This window comes from Seriola dumerili, unplaced genomic scaffold, assembly GCF_002260705.1.
Source record: "Seriola dumerili isolate Sdu_G_001 unplaced genomic scaffold, Sdu_1.0 BDQW01000122.1, whole genome shotgun sequence".
Classification (NCBI taxonomy): Eukaryota; Metazoa; Chordata; class Actinopteri; order Carangiformes; family Carangidae; genus Seriola; species Seriola dumerili.
The window spans coordinates 3,045,640-3,060,414 of NW_019174377.1; the positions used below are offsets into that span (position 1 = coordinate 3,045,640).

Here is a 14,775-nt window from a genome sequence, read left to right on the forward strand (position 1 = left end):
CCTTGTGCTTCATCAGATGGGTGTATAATGCTTCAGTTGGCACATTTTTGCACAATAGCAGGAAAAAAAATATCAACCTGATTTTACCAAGGCCCGATGTTGAATGAGCTGCTTTGGAAGTGTTCCCATGGCTGGCTTCGTCTCTGGTTGCCGCTTATCCTTCATCCAATCAGCAGCCAGTAAAAGCTTCAAAAGGCGTTTCCTTTCCTGTGTTTGTGGATGTGAAGGCCCCTTTCAGGGAGAAGAAGTTTGAAGAGGAGCCGCGGGCAGCGGGACTCACTCGCATCCTTTCTCTGCTTATTACAGAAGTCAACATACTCTGCGTCTCATCTTGTCACTGCGGAACCGGGCTATGCTTTTAATATCAATCTAAAGAATAGTTTTTACTTTTCCTGTTTTCAAGGTGGTTGAAGGTCGGGGAGCTGAATTACCGGTTACCCGGTTGATGGTATTTCCAGCGGGCACCCGTGCATGCTGTCCGGGAAGAAGTTGACAGTATCACCGTGGGACTTTGCAACAAAATAAAACCCCTGGACGGACAAAAAAAAAGCGAACACAAGGAAGTCAAATCTGGAAATATTTCCCTTTCGCAACCTGCGTCTTACTCGCTGGAGTTTTGCAACTTTTAACTAGAAATGGTTGGCAGGTTGAACTTGCCAAATGTATGTGAAGGAGACCCACTGGATATGAGCTGCAGGGCTGAAAGAGGACTTGACAGCCCGGACTCTGGGTTACCCCCGAGCCCGAGCCCCAGCGCCTGGCTGCTGCCTGTGTGTGCGGATAAAGCCGGGGGCGTGAGCCCGGTGTCTGAGGACGAGGGAAGGGGCTCCCTGGTAGGTAGCACTATTTTTCTCACTACGTCCTGTGATTTTTAAAGCAATATGTGGACTCTTTGTAGCAAGGCAATCGAACTCAAACTGCAGCTGAACATTCCCTTTGAATGCCAGGACATTTCATAACTTGCAATTTGATATGGAAAACTAGGCATACTGCTAGGAATGTGCATGCATGAGAGTCAGATAGTTTCCACAAATGCATAGCAAAGTAAATGTTATAGTATAGTTCATCCTAAAAATTCCAGATTGTCTTGCATTGGAATAAATCTTGCATACAGGAAATTTGCCCTGAAATTAGTTGCAGTCTGCCAAACACACCATACCCACTGTTTTGCTGACTCTATGAGCCAGTTTTTGAGTTAAATAAACCAAATGTTTGTGAAAGTTCTTTGACAATAACACTTTAGACTATCCTGCAAGACCTTGCTGCATGTTTTGGCAAGCTGAAGAAAGTGGGTCACTACAGCACTGAACTGGGTCAATAAGAACTCAATAGTAATGGCTACGTATGAGATAACTGAGTGGTTGATTTTTGCACTGCAGGTTCCAGTTTTACCCACCGGATCTTTGCCACAGCTACACCCACTGTCCTTTGGGGAAGGCATAGCACTAGATCCATTGCCGCCAAAGGAAATAAGGTGGGTTGACTTTGATATGACCTGTTCTGTGCAACATGAGACCCGCTGGAAGAGTGTGGCTATGCATGTCAGTCAAAAAATGGCAGACCATGAGGACACGCAGGCTTTAGTATTTTTACTTTAATATGTACCAAAGCGGCCGACAACTTCCAAGTATGTACATAGGCAAACAACAGAACGGTGAACTTGGACAGACAGCTCGGTGTAGTGTAATGTAACTTGTGCAGGTGGGACTCAGACTATTTTCATTTCAAAACATTACACTTTCCCCTTCTCCACAGATACACCTCCTCTGTGCACTACAACTCGGACCGCCACTTCATCCAGGACGTGGCCCTGCAGCCATGGGGCCAGGGCCTTGAACACTGCAGGCAGACTATCATGGCCGTGCCCCACAGCACTTGGCGCCGCTACAAAACACAGCTGGAGTTTCAGCCTCGCCATCGGCCGCAGCGCTTCAAGAGCACCACCATCATTTACCCCAAGAAAACCAGCGCTGTTTACACCACAGAGCTGAGCTACGACTGCCACCGGCTATCCAGACGCTTCCTGTCCAGTGTCGAGCTGGAGGCAGCTGGCCACAGAAAGCTGTCTCAGTGAGGAGGGGTGGCCAGGTGGTTGGGGACACACAAAGGCATTTAGGGGCATTCCTATGGCCCCTAAACTGTGGCTCCCCTGAGGCTGGATGCCGTTGACCTGCTGTGTTGTCCTCTTAGAGTTGTGTAGCCTGTTATCCTTTTTTAAGTATCTATCCCAAGCTGTGGACAGAAATCATCTGCACTGTGATGTTGCAGACAGCTGAGATGTTGTATGTATGATATGTGTGTGTCCCTGGCAATGAAAGAAACTATCCATGGCATGGATATTTAACCAAGCGCTTGAGTTTGTAACTTGTTGAAAGTTTTCAAAGGGATGATTATTTTTATTGGCTGTAGAACTGAATTAGATGGGCCAAGATGAGGAGAATACTTATTTGCCCTCAGCAAAGTCACTCTCCTCATAGCACACCAAGTTGGTCAGGCATGTGGAGTGATTGGTTTTAAAGTTGAACAATGAGGCCTGTCTCAGCTCATTGAATATGAAGAGCACCTGTTAGAACTGCTAACCTAGGATATGGTTCAAAGCGACTAGTTTGTAAGGCAGAGGAAAGGCAAATAAAGGTGGTGCTGGAGTTTGGGTGCATGCTATTGAATCATAACTTATCCACACTGTACATAGGATGTGGTGAAAAATGCTTAACACGTGTTTTGTTTCTTCACAGGGTATTTCTGCACAACATAGCACAAGCTAAGCTCAAACCAAGCCTTTTCTCTAGCCACTGTTTATGGCTGCAACTCATAATGTATTGTGTAAATGTTGGTAGATAAAGGGAACTTTTCTGTTCATTGTGATGTGTAAGCTTAAACTGATTTTAAGTAGGTAGTGTAGATGGATTGTGAGCGTGGAGTTTACTGTGGATTGGATTTTTTGATATCACTCACTGGCTTTCTAGTGAAAATAACAAGCTGCATTCCACTGCTATCACTTTCTTTGGCCTGACTTGGATTGATATCGTATTTATTCTGTTGAAGTTTTAGGATCTGAGATTTTATCAGCTCATTAACGGGTCTCTGCAGTCATGGTAAGGGATGTAATTGTGATGCTCTTTGTGCCTTATTGATGTATCTGTTTGATGCTTCTTTTTGATATTAGTCACTTATTCAGTGCCAGTTTGAAATAAAGTGTTCATTTGTTCTTCAACTGTGTTTTTGAGGAAGTATCGCTTGTCCTTTTTTTAAAAGATAACAGCAGAGTTCTCTTTTTGTTATTTGGTCTTACTAAATAATAAACACACTAACAAACTTTGAACACAGGAAAGGCATGTACAAATTCTTAAAATGGGTGATCAAGAGAGATGATTTTCCACAGGAAAAATGGGAACTTCCTACAGGTGCTTTGGCCAAAAAAAGCTTTTCACACTCTTCAACTGATATATTCAAACCTCATCAAATCACCAAAACATCCTTAATAGATGGTTGTGCTACCAATCTGTTCTGGTAGGAAAATGATACAGACTTCGATTTTGGGTGAATTGTCCCTTTAAGACTCAACAAATGGAGAGAGGCTTTATATAATTGTGCTGCTTCACTGCCCTCTTCTGGCCTGGGAGGGAACATTCTGTCAACGATTTGATTCCAGAGCAAGGTTGATCCTATGCTCCAAATCCTATTTTCAACAAAACAGATCTTAATTTTGATAAGATTTTGTGTTGCTGTGTGGTGGTACACAGTGGATGGTTAAGATGATGCCACACATAGTCACTATATAGTATACTTAGAGTAGGTCACATTACAAATGCAGCCCAGGTTCTCAGAAAAAAAGTGTCATCTGGGAAAACTGTTCTAGTTGTCACTGTAAATGATTATGATGACAAACAGACATAGAAGACTTTTCTGATACAAGCCAGAAGTTTGTCACTTTTCTTAATCCCACAAATAACACATTGAATATTACATCCAACTCATAATACATCCACTATTCTTCTGATTGGCTGTAGGGTGTGTAGGGGGACTGTAGCATTAGTTCTTCTTCCATTAGTTCAATGTTTCTTGAACATTTGTGTGCTAGAGGGAGTTTCCTGACGTGATGAGAGCTGAGGAGCAACCTCCTTCACCATTGCCTCAGTATATTTCACTTTTTGTCCTTTCAACACACATAAAGTTACCCATGGCTTGGGCTTGTCCTATTGGTATTGCAACCCCACAGCATTGTACCGATGGAGCTACTTTTCACAACCAGCTAAGTATTGAACTTATTTAGTTAGAAAAGACAGCTTAGTATTGAAGATAAACGTACTTTGCATTATCTTGCCTTCTATCGTATTACAGTTATCATGCATGTACAGTATGCATCTGCATACCTCACCACATATTTTCAAACCAGCACTGCCCTTTTTGAGAACATTGTAATTGCCCCTACATGTGAATAATGACCACCTCTTCAGCAAGTTATTCTAATTCCACAAACTGAATGCAGTCATGAGCTTTAGTGATTTTAAAGCTCGAAAACTATTTTTCCCTACAGAACCTGAAGGCGGCATTGCGTGAATGGATGTGACGTAATGAATCACCTAGAAATCGTCAATATTCTTTTAATAGAAAAGAAAAACAAATAAACTTTGCCTAACGACCTAAACTAGATACATTAGAGGGGGTGTTTATAATTTAAAAAAATAATACAATGAAATACTTAAACACATACATTAGGTTATGTGACGTATGGGTCCAGAGATTTTAAATACACGCCCACATTTTTCCCGCATGGTGGACTGAAGCGTCGTCCCGTATTGTTGTTCTGAAATAAACCTAGCTGTATCTATGTATCAGCATGTGATAGTGTGGGGTTTTAGGTTGTATTGTCAGTTTGTCCGCGTCTTTAAAATAGTGAAATAGGTGTCAGACGACAGAAACCACTCTTAAACTCTACTCTACTTTTGGATATTGAGCTAGTTAGCTTGTTGTGCTAGCTGGCTAGCAGTCTTATTTGAGAAGAATGAAGACATGTAACGGGAACTCCAGTATTGTGGACATGTTTGAAAAGGGAAAAGTCCTGAAAATATGTGCCCCAATGGTTCGATATTCAAAGTAAATGGAATCTATTTTCCTCCTGCAATTGTATTCATATCTTTATTTTTGCTGTATTGAACCACAATCAAGGGGTAGAAAAAGCACTTCTGATACTTCACTTTAAACACTTGTACTCAAGTGTTTCATTGAGTCCTTTGAATTGCTGTCTTAAACATGGGAAGTACTATAGGTTCTACAAATTTCCCCACTGCGGGACTAAAAAAGTACTATCTTATCTTACAGCCACCATTTGTTTTGTTTCTTGCACACGATGTTCAATGAAGTCTATTTTCTATAGGCTTGCGTTCAGGTCCTTGGTGAGGAAGTACAACTGTGACATCTGCTTCACCCCAATGATAGTTGCTGCTGACTTCATGCGATCCGTCAAAGCCAGAGACAGTGAATTCACTACCAATGAGCGTGAGTAGCAACATTGTAATACATGTCAGAATAGTGTCCTTCCTGCAGCATCACTTTTAATGCATTACATCTTTACACAGAGATGTCAATTTTTTTCCCGTTCCTCTTCAGGTGACCGGCCCCTGATAGTGCAGTTTGCTGCCCATGATGCTCAGACCCTGGCTGATGCAGCCTGTGTGGTAGCACCTTTCTCGGATGGAGTTGACCTTAACTGTGGCTGTCCCCAGAGGTGCAACTACTGACAATAGGCCTTGATACATTTTGGCCTTCAGTCACTTTTTATTACTTTGTGATTTCAGCATTTTTATTTTGCAGGGGATGAAAAGAGCACAGTTTGTTTGACTGATTAATTACTAATGTCAAATTGTATTTTCTGATTTCCTCTCTATTATTTGAACACTAATTAAGTGTTACTGAGATAGTTGGACAGATTTGTTTTTTTTAAGTTCTTAAGATAAGTTTAAGTTAAGATAACTTTGTTGTGTTTTCAGATGGGCTATGTCAGCCGGGTATGGTGCATGCCTCATCAACAAGCCTGAACTTGTGAAAGATATGGTCAGACATGTCAGAAACCAAGTGGACAATCCAAACTATACAGCGTCCATCAAAATAAGGTAAAAATCTGAACCAGTCTAAAATTGTAAAGCTAAATCAGTAAATCTGTGCCATCGATGGTAGCTTATTGCAGATATATCAATATCTGTATATACGTATGTAAGAGAATATAAGAAATTCATGTCACCCACAGAATTCACAAGGACCTGAGACGTACAGTGGATCTGTGTCAGAAGGCTGAATCAGCTGGTGTGTCATGGATAACGGTCCATGGCCGTACAGCAGAAGAACGTCACCAGCCCGTCCATTATGATGCCATAAAGACAATCAAAGACAGCTTATCTGTACCTGTCATTGCCAATGGGGACATAAAGTACCTCCGTGATGTGGAGTCCACTCACCAGCTTACTGGTATCGATGGTAGGTTTGTTTTGATTGTTTTCAACAGATGTTCACTATGTCATATGCATAAATAACAGTGTTCTTGTCTTGTGTTGTCTGTCTATTGTTCAGTTTGTTAATTTCTTGTTTGACTGGATTTGCTTATTAGGTGTGATGGCTGCACGGGGGTTGCTTGCCAACCCTGCAATGTTCGCTGGCTATGAGGACACTCCTTTGGAATGTATATGGGACTGGGTGGACATATCTATAGAGCAGGGTACTCCTTTCACCTGCTTCCACCATCATCTTATCTACATGCTGGAGAGGGTTAGCTCCCAGCCTGAAAGAAAAGTGTTTAATTCTCTATCCAGTACCTCAGCTGTAATAGATTACCTCCAGAACACATACGGGTCAGTGTAGGGTCAGAGTTGAAATGCAATGTACTTGATTTTAGCATTTTTTATTTTTGTGCCAAATAAAATTACAAAGCTATAGTTGTATTACTGATGTCTGTCTTCTTTACTGCTCCATTTTCTCCAGTCAAGCCTTAACTAAACAGTAATAATATAGCTAAAACAGAATATTTAATTTTTTTTAATGCTTGTCTTACTAGTATACACTGAGGCTTAAGATATTTTGCTTCCCAATGAATAGCACATTCTCAAAATCATAAGATATGAAGGAATATTAAATCTAATGATACATCTTTTTATTGAGTCCTTGCAGTAGGAAAAGAATAAAAATTACAAAAACTATTATATACTTGCACAATGATTAATTTCATGCACATCTAGCTTTTTAGAGCAGCAACGCAAGCAATGTAATAAGTGTTTTTCTTTTTATGTGTCAGTTTTTGTAGCATAAATGTACACTCAACTAGCACTTTATTACGTACACCTAGCTAAAACTAATGCAACGGTCATATAATAAAAGCTTGTCTTCAGGTTATGATGTTTTTATTAAAATTGTTTTGATCATTTAGGAGGATGCAGTTTGTGGAGCTGTTGAACTGTATAGCATTAATACGAGAGGTGTTTCTGTTGTTTGACCTACTCTCACTGATTTAATGCGGTGGACGAAATAATAGAAGCATAATAAAAAAAAAAGCAAGTACAATTACACAGCTCCACAAACTGCAGCCTCCACACCAACACCTATTAAAAACAGTTTCAACATAAACTGAACATTATGACCCATGATAGGAGGGTTTATTGCAGGCATGACGAATTAGACTGCATTAATATAGGCTAGGTGTACCTAATATACTGCAAACTGAGTGTATATAAATACTAAGTCAAGGGATATAATTACGTTACTGAATGTAAATTGTTTTTTATAATGAAGAGTTCTTCAAGGAAAAAGAGCAGAAGTATTGTGATTTGCCTTCAAAGTAAAGTCTAAATCTGTATGCTGAATCCACGTATAACGGTTGGGAGTGTACACACAAGAGTAAGAACAGACAGTGAGATTTAAGATGTTATACGCAACAATTAAAACCCAATGACGCATTTCCCGCCCATATTGATGCTTGATATGAACGTGTCAAAATTTTATTATGAAAAATAAGACCGGAAAAGAAGTCTTTCAGACGAGCTGGGTGGAACAGGAAGCGAAGCCGGAAGACGAACTTTGCTTTGGATGATTTCAGAAGAGTAGAAAAGTTGCTCTCTATCAGTCTGCATTTTTGCGGTTTATTAGTAAGTGGTATATCTTTATGTCTGAACGCTGACAACTTGGGCACCTTACCCAATTGTCATTATAAATGTGTAACTGGCTAGTTAGCTTTCTCTAAGTGGCGCACTTAAGGTTAGCGTTAGCTTGTAGTTAAAGTTTATGTGAATTTAGCATTGGGTTTATGGAGATGAAGATGATATGATATGAAGATGGAAGGGGAGACATCATTTCAAAAAGCCTTAGTGTGTGTTTTGTGTATGTGCCTCTAATAAGCATATAAACACACACTCTTATTTGTTGTCACATATTGTTCGTGGTGGCGCAGCAACTGTAAGTTGTAAGTAGGCTACCGTAATGTGAGTTTGATAGGGCTAACTTCTGGCAACTTCTCTCAGGGCTAACCTTGTGCGAGTTTACCTTAAGGTGTGTGAACTGGGTGGATAGGAAGCTTAACTTGTCACAGAGGCTGTATCGTTGTCCAAGTGGAACAAAAGCCATGCATGCTAGCTAAACCTTTTACTTATTACCCTGTAAGATTTCATGTTTGTCTTTCTCAGGTTATCTCCTGAAGCCATCAACAAAGATGACATTGCAATGGACTGCTGTGGCCCTCTTTCTCTATGTGGAGATTGGCATCCTTGTCATCCTCTGTTTACCCTTCATCTCTGCCAGGAGGTGAGTAATAGTCACTCAGAATCATACTGTGTGTGTGTGTGTGTGTGTGTGTGTGTGTGTGTGTGTGTGTCAGTTGTGGTGATCCTGCAGACGTAATGTGCTTGTATATTGTCTAGAGTAGAGACCTGTTACGTACTGATGTCTGTAAATGTTTGTGCATGTGTGGTTGCAGGTGGCAGAGTATTTTCCAGCTGAGGATCTGGAGCTTTGTGGCAAGGTTCTGGAACAAAGTGTTTCTCACCATGATCATAGTACTTATTGTTCTCTTCCTTGGTAAGTGTAACATCATCTGTTTCAATATTTTGTACACAACTCTTCAGTTAGAAATGTAACCTCAGATCGTGTGAGCTGTTGAGTTTTAGATCATCAGCTGTGAGCTGGGAGGAAGCTTTGGGGGCACTATTGGATGCTTTAAAACAGGGTTTTCTCCTATGGTCTTAACAAAAATCTCCCTACACATCAAAACGCAAAACATGCTGTCAAGTGGTTTAGAGAGCATGCCATATCAACAGGTAGCTGTAAAGTCATGCTTGCGAATCAGAAGCCTGAAATAAAGGTATCACTGGTTCCAGTAGAGAAATTATAATGATGTTACAAGCCAAAAGCTTGCGTTTCCCTGTCTCCACAACAACACTGAAAACAGAGCTTCTAAATTCTACACCCTGGCCGGAGATTTGCAGAAGGTCTGTTTTCAGTGACCCAAAAGCAAATTTGAATGTGAACAAAAGGCCTACCTGGATAGAAAAAGCTGCATTTTAAAAATTGGCAGTGCAGACAGGGCTTTAGTCACTATCATCACTGGCGATCATATTACTGTAGGCAAAATCTCAAAACAACAAAGCTCTATGAAGATGGTACACATAAGAAAAGTTGAAAATCTAAGCTTTCTAACTCATGGCATGTTCCTTTTTCTTTAGACGCTGTCCGTGAAGTGAGGAAGTATTCACAAAAAGAACTTGGCACAGATTCCAAGCTGCAGCCGAACATGTTTGACCACCTGCACATGAAGCTTTTTAGAGCCCAGAGAAACCTCTATATCTCTGGCTTTGCTGTCTTTCTCTGGCTGTGAGTCTTTGCTCTCATATACTGATACACAAAGGACAAATTAAAAAACAAATATATGTATTAATCAGTAATGAAAGTAGGTCACCTGCAGCCCTTGAATGAGGCCTTTTCTGACCTTGGTTACTTTTGCAGAGTTATGAGGCGAGTGATCACCTTGATTAACCAGCTGGCAGCCATGTCTGGGACTACAGCTGCTCTTCAGGCACAGGCTGACAACGCTAACCAGACTGCCAAGAAATACATGGAGGACAATGAGCTGCTGAAACAGGTGGGCTTCACACTGGTTGGGCCACAGCTAGATATCTCTTTGACGGCTCTAGATGACAACACACACATAGGAGATTAATGATTCAGACTTGCAGTTAGATAAAGATGTGCATTTAATTTCTTCATTTTCATTTCATTATATATTTCAGACTCTGATGGAAGGGAAGGGTGATAAGGCCACTTCAGAGGGCATGGAGCTGTTGAGAAAGGAGGTGGAGGCACTGAGAGAAGAACTTAAGACTGCAGGAGATGGTTAGTATCCACATATATACCACATATCCTCTACAAATATGTTTGTGTTGCTTTTACACACATGTGCTAGTATTATTTTTGTATTGACCCCAGGAAGTTGATATAAGAACTGTAGACTTTAAAAGGTGTCACCTCTAGTGTATGAAGATGATGCCATGTGTTGATGTGTGATTGTCTCTTCTCCAGCCCTGAAGAAGTCCGAGTCAGAGGCAGAGGGGATGAAGAAGCAGACGGAGGGCCTGGCCAGGGAGTACGACAGACTGCTGAAAGAACATCAGGAACTCCAGGTAATACTAAGTCCTAAACAGAGCAGGATAATGACCTCTTGGGCCATGCACTATTTAGATACAGTTAGTCTACTGAAAAAGTGCAGGAGCCTATATTTGTTGAGACATTGAAAACAAAGGTTGTTAATATTAGTGACTGCCAACAGTTCCCATTAATTTCAAGGATCTCAACTAAAGAATCATTTAGACAGTTGTACTTAGAGTAGATAAATGGCCTACACTAATCTAATCTAAAATAATGGAATATAATATTATCTGACATTTGCTTTTCATTTTTTGTCCTTTCAGAATCTTCAAGATAGTGGAAGCAAAAAGGATGACTAGTTAGTGTAAAATGTTTAAAAGTTAAAGTGTTTACACATCAACTCACAAGAGAGCCACTCCAACACATGCTTTGCCCTCATATATCACCTTGTGTCAACATACATATCACAAAATCACAGTTGGCTCCTCAGAAGTACAGAGTTTTGGCTGATATCAGTAACAGTTCTAAAGCGTGGAGGTGAACCAAACTGGTTTAAATTGGATGAGTAATATTTTGTGTTTCCCTGTTTCTGCCTGGCACAGTGTGACTAAGAGGATTGCTTTTTTTTTTTAAGTTCACACTCTATCAGGCAGATTAACTGTGCAAGGTATTTGGAAAGAATTCAGTCAGTAATTGACCCAGGTCTGATCACAGAGCACTTGATATGTTAAAGAAATTTTCAACTAGGATGGGTGTTTGTTTTATGGTATTTGTCTCAGCCCGGTGCACCAAGTGGAAGATTTGCGAAAAGCTAGTGCACTCTGTTGCTGTGGCAAACAGCTATGAATGTATTTTGATACTAAAGATTTACTTTAGCAGGGACATGTGTTCTTCACACTTGCAGCTTAAATACAGTATGTAAATGTAGCCTGTGCTTGCATGGCTGTGCAAATACAGTTTGCATGTACATTTGCACTTAGACAAATCATCTTCATGTTTTCCAGCTGCTGTTCTGTACTGTTCTGTTTTAACAGTAGTAGTTGTGGTGAATGTTAATGGTTGGACAGCATCAGGCATCCAAGTGTTTTTTTTTTCTGGTTTCCTTCTTAATTTTAACATGTAAATGTCAATGAAAATCTTCCGTAAAATATCAAATATAAGTAAAACATAGGGATGAAAAAATTTTGAGCTTACTTAGGCTTTTAATAACAGATTCTTGTTAATGGCCACAGAAGTCCACATTCTTTTATACGTGCTGCACTGCGTGTTTATTTTTCTGGTTAGCGCACCAGTTGCACTGGCAGCTGTTCTGTATGAAAAAGTGCAGTATGGTTTTTCTTATATTTCCGTTATCCAGACAAAGCGATGTCACTGTGAAAGAGAAGCTGAGACTATAATCACCAGTTAGTTCAATGTTTCCCACTTCTTCGTGCTAAAGCGGTTCTTGCATGGGTTTACCACATTTACTGTTCAGGTCATAAAACTGCAAGAATGCCTCTTCAAGTTGTTTTCATGTATTTCTGTCAGACAGAAATTAGAATGAAGTGCCTTGTGGTTGGATGCAGTACATGTTGTTTAATAAAGATCTGTTTCTTTATTCTTGGCCTTGTTTACAGTGTTTAAACTTGCACTTAATGAAGCACCTTGAATAAATAACACCAACACATCATTTGATTGGATATTAAAAGTTTTATTTTAGTATTACATTTACGATATTCTTTGAAATTTTACAAAAATAATCCAAGAAAATTATTTACATTCTGATTAATGCAAGTAAATGCCTTACATTATTGAGATAATGACTTCCTTCCTCTATACCTCTCGTTGCTCCTCTGAATCTGTACTTGTGGCCACCTGTGCCTGAAACTGAACCTGAATTCAAAAGACAATACAGTCAGCACATATTGTACGTTGGCAAAAAGAAATGGTACATATCCATTTTGGACATAAAATCTTACAAAATGATAATATACATTTACAAAGACAAAAGTATTATTTCTAAACAATTGTCTTGAGATACAGCAGCTAGTGGACTGATTTCACTTTGAGAAATCATTGTGTCAGATTTCATGGAAATGGGTTGTGATTTTGGATCGAAGCTGTTTAAGAATAAAATTGATAGGAAAAACCTGAGAATAGACCATGATGTTTCTGTTTGTGGGTTTTGGCACAGTAGTTCATGCATGAACAAAAATACACAGAAAAACTAATGATGTAAAAACAGACTGACCAGTCAAACATTTAGTATAGCGATGGCTGAAGACGCAGAAGCAGAGCTTTTACACATCAGCGACACAAATGCACACTTTTTGTGGTAACACTTGACACACAGTGGAGTCGTTTGCCTAAAGACTGGGACAGCATACATTATTATCGTTTCTCAGTGTTTAAAACAGTAGAAATTCTGCCTCTTCAAAAGGCACAACACATGGCAACCACCAGACACAAGGGCAAGCTTTCACCTCAGCCATCTGTTTCAGACAACAATGGTTATTTAATAATAGAGCCTTATGAGGCTCTTTAAGATTACTCTGAGCAAATTCGGTCTAATCCTAATTATCAGTGTTAACAAGTTTAGTTGACTGTATTCTTAGTAAAACTTCTTTCCTCAGTATTACCATATTAAGATGATGGTACTGCCTCCTTGTGGCCGTCAACGATATTGAAATCAAGGCAGATTCCATTACACAAACAGGTAAGCAGATCTCACTAAAATTCAATTTCCATTTTTTAGGGAATACGAAAAACAAAAGAACGAGTTCACATCCAGAAAGCGCACAACACAAACTGCAACAGACCTAACTTTGGCCTTAGAGTCAGTCAGAAATGAAACTTTTTTCCCAAACAACTGTAAAGTCATTCAGTCTGAAATGTAAAAGGAAATGGTATTCAGATGTCTGTTGAATGTGTGACTGAAAATTGCTCTCTACAATCAGCAAGACAGATGATTTAGAGGTAACCATTGAGTGAATGAGGCACAGACGTCAAAACGACTCCAACAAAGCCTTCTAAAAGTTACTGAAACATGTTCAAACACATTTCTACAACAACCTCCTCATCTTTTGTAAAAAAAAAAAAAAAAAAAAAAAAAAAAAAATCCATCTCTTTGAAGGCCTAATTTTCCTCATATTTATATTTCATTCTTTAAATTTAGTGTCATGCCTCTGGTTTTTATAAGGCCACTTTTCTTCTGTTCAGTAACACTGGTGATTAGGAAGAAAACTTCATTTGAAAGAAAACTCCAGAGAGGCAGCTTTATAAGTGCTGGTGTTCAGAATGACTGTTTTTGCAGTAGTCTGTACAAGTCACATTTCCCATCTAATCTCTTGTGCCACCATTAAAACAGAAAAATATTCTTTTCTTTATAAGGAAAAAATAACAGCATGTACATTCAAGAAATATTTCAGTTATATCAAATTTCTGTCAAATTCACAAAGCCCTCACAGGTCCAGTAGTACAAATATAGAATTTATGCTTCATATGAGATAATCGGATACAACGTGCGATTCCCTGCAAATCATGTGAGTGTGTGCGCATTGTGTACAGTATCACTCTGTACATACTGTGTGTGTGTGTGTGTGTGTGGGGTTGTATTTGTTCATCTGTGGTGTGTGTGTGTGTGTATGTGTGTGTGTGTGTGAGAGAGAGAGAGCGGGGCAAACAGGGTCACTTCTTTTGGATCTGTCACAGCCGCGTCTCCCGGTCTGTGCTGTTATCTGATGTTTGATGTAGTTGGTCACAATTAGAAATCACAAACTCTTCCTTCCTGAGTGCCTCCAGCTCTGTTCCGCCGTTGGCCAGAGCTCCATGAATGGCATTTCTTTCCTCCTTCTTCAGCTGTCGACTGAGCAGAATGAAGCCCGGGATGCAAATAATGAACGAAATAGTCCGCAGGCTCAGAGTCAGGCCCAGGTATGCGATCCTGTGATGCAAGGGCGTAAAAAAAAAAATGTGGGGGTCAGAGAGGAAGACAAGTTCTGGACAAATGGGGGAGGGGCAGATGATGCTGCAGTGGCTTTGTCACTCAAAAGATGGCTAAACCTAAAACCCAACCATGTCAGAGAACAGTAAATAATGACTGGTTTATTAAATAATTTAACAATTTATATATGCTGCTTTTTAGTTGGCTACATCTTGAGCCTGTTTTCTTTAAGC

General features: G+C 39.9%; 4 protein-coding genes across 4 annotated transcripts in view; 3 read left to right on the forward strand and 1 right to left on the reverse strand.

Annotated features, from left to right (window-relative positions):
* Nucleotides 1–233: 233 nt before the first annotated feature.
* On the forward strand, nucleotides 234–3,214 carry rflnb (refilin B). Its single transcript, XM_022748467.1, has 3 exons — nucleotides 234–833; nucleotides 1,380–1,474; nucleotides 1,756–3,214. The coding sequence occupies exons 1-3, from the start codon at nucleotides 636–638 to the stop codon at nucleotides 2,072–2,074; spliced, it is 612 nt and encodes a 203-aa protein (XP_022604188.1). The 5' UTR covers nucleotides 234–635; the 3' UTR covers nucleotides 2,075–3,214.
* Nucleotides 3,215–4,767: 1,553 nt separating this feature from the next.
* On the forward strand, nucleotides 4,768–6,935 carry dus4l (dihydrouridine synthase 4 like). Its single transcript, XM_022748498.1, has 6 exons — nucleotides 4,768–5,097; nucleotides 5,378–5,499; nucleotides 5,611–5,728; nucleotides 5,991–6,113; nucleotides 6,248–6,474; nucleotides 6,605–6,935. The coding sequence occupies exons 1-6, from the start codon at nucleotides 5,006–5,008 to the stop codon at nucleotides 6,853–6,855; spliced, it is 933 nt and encodes a 310-aa protein (XP_022604219.1). The 5' UTR covers nucleotides 4,768–5,005; the 3' UTR covers nucleotides 6,856–6,935.
* Nucleotides 6,936–8,023: 1,088 nt separating this feature from the next.
* On the forward strand, nucleotides 8,024–12,289 carry bcap29 (B-cell receptor associated protein 29). Its single transcript, XM_022748437.1, has 8 exons — nucleotides 8,024–8,132; nucleotides 8,667–8,784; nucleotides 8,957–9,057; nucleotides 9,702–9,849; nucleotides 9,982–10,117; nucleotides 10,266–10,368; nucleotides 10,555–10,655; nucleotides 10,944–12,289. The coding sequence occupies exons 2-8, from the start codon at nucleotides 8,693–8,695 to the stop codon at nucleotides 10,977–10,979; spliced, it is 717 nt and encodes a 238-aa protein (XP_022604158.1). The 5' UTR covers nucleotides 8,024–8,132; nucleotides 8,667–8,692; the 3' UTR covers nucleotides 10,980–12,289.
* Nucleotides 12,290–14,244: 1,955 nt separating this feature from the next.
* The window catches only part of LOC111224059 (solute carrier organic anion transporter family member 1C1-like), a 32,294-nt gene continuing 31,763 nt past the window's right edge, over nucleotides 14,245–14,775 (reverse strand). Inside the window, exon 15 of the mRNA XM_022748438.1 lies at nucleotides 14,245–14,542. Coding sequence (XP_022604159.1) covers nucleotides 14,305–14,542 — 238 coding nt within the window. The 3' untranslated portion in view covers nucleotides 14,245–14,304. The remainder of the gene's footprint in view (nucleotides 14,543–14,775) is intronic.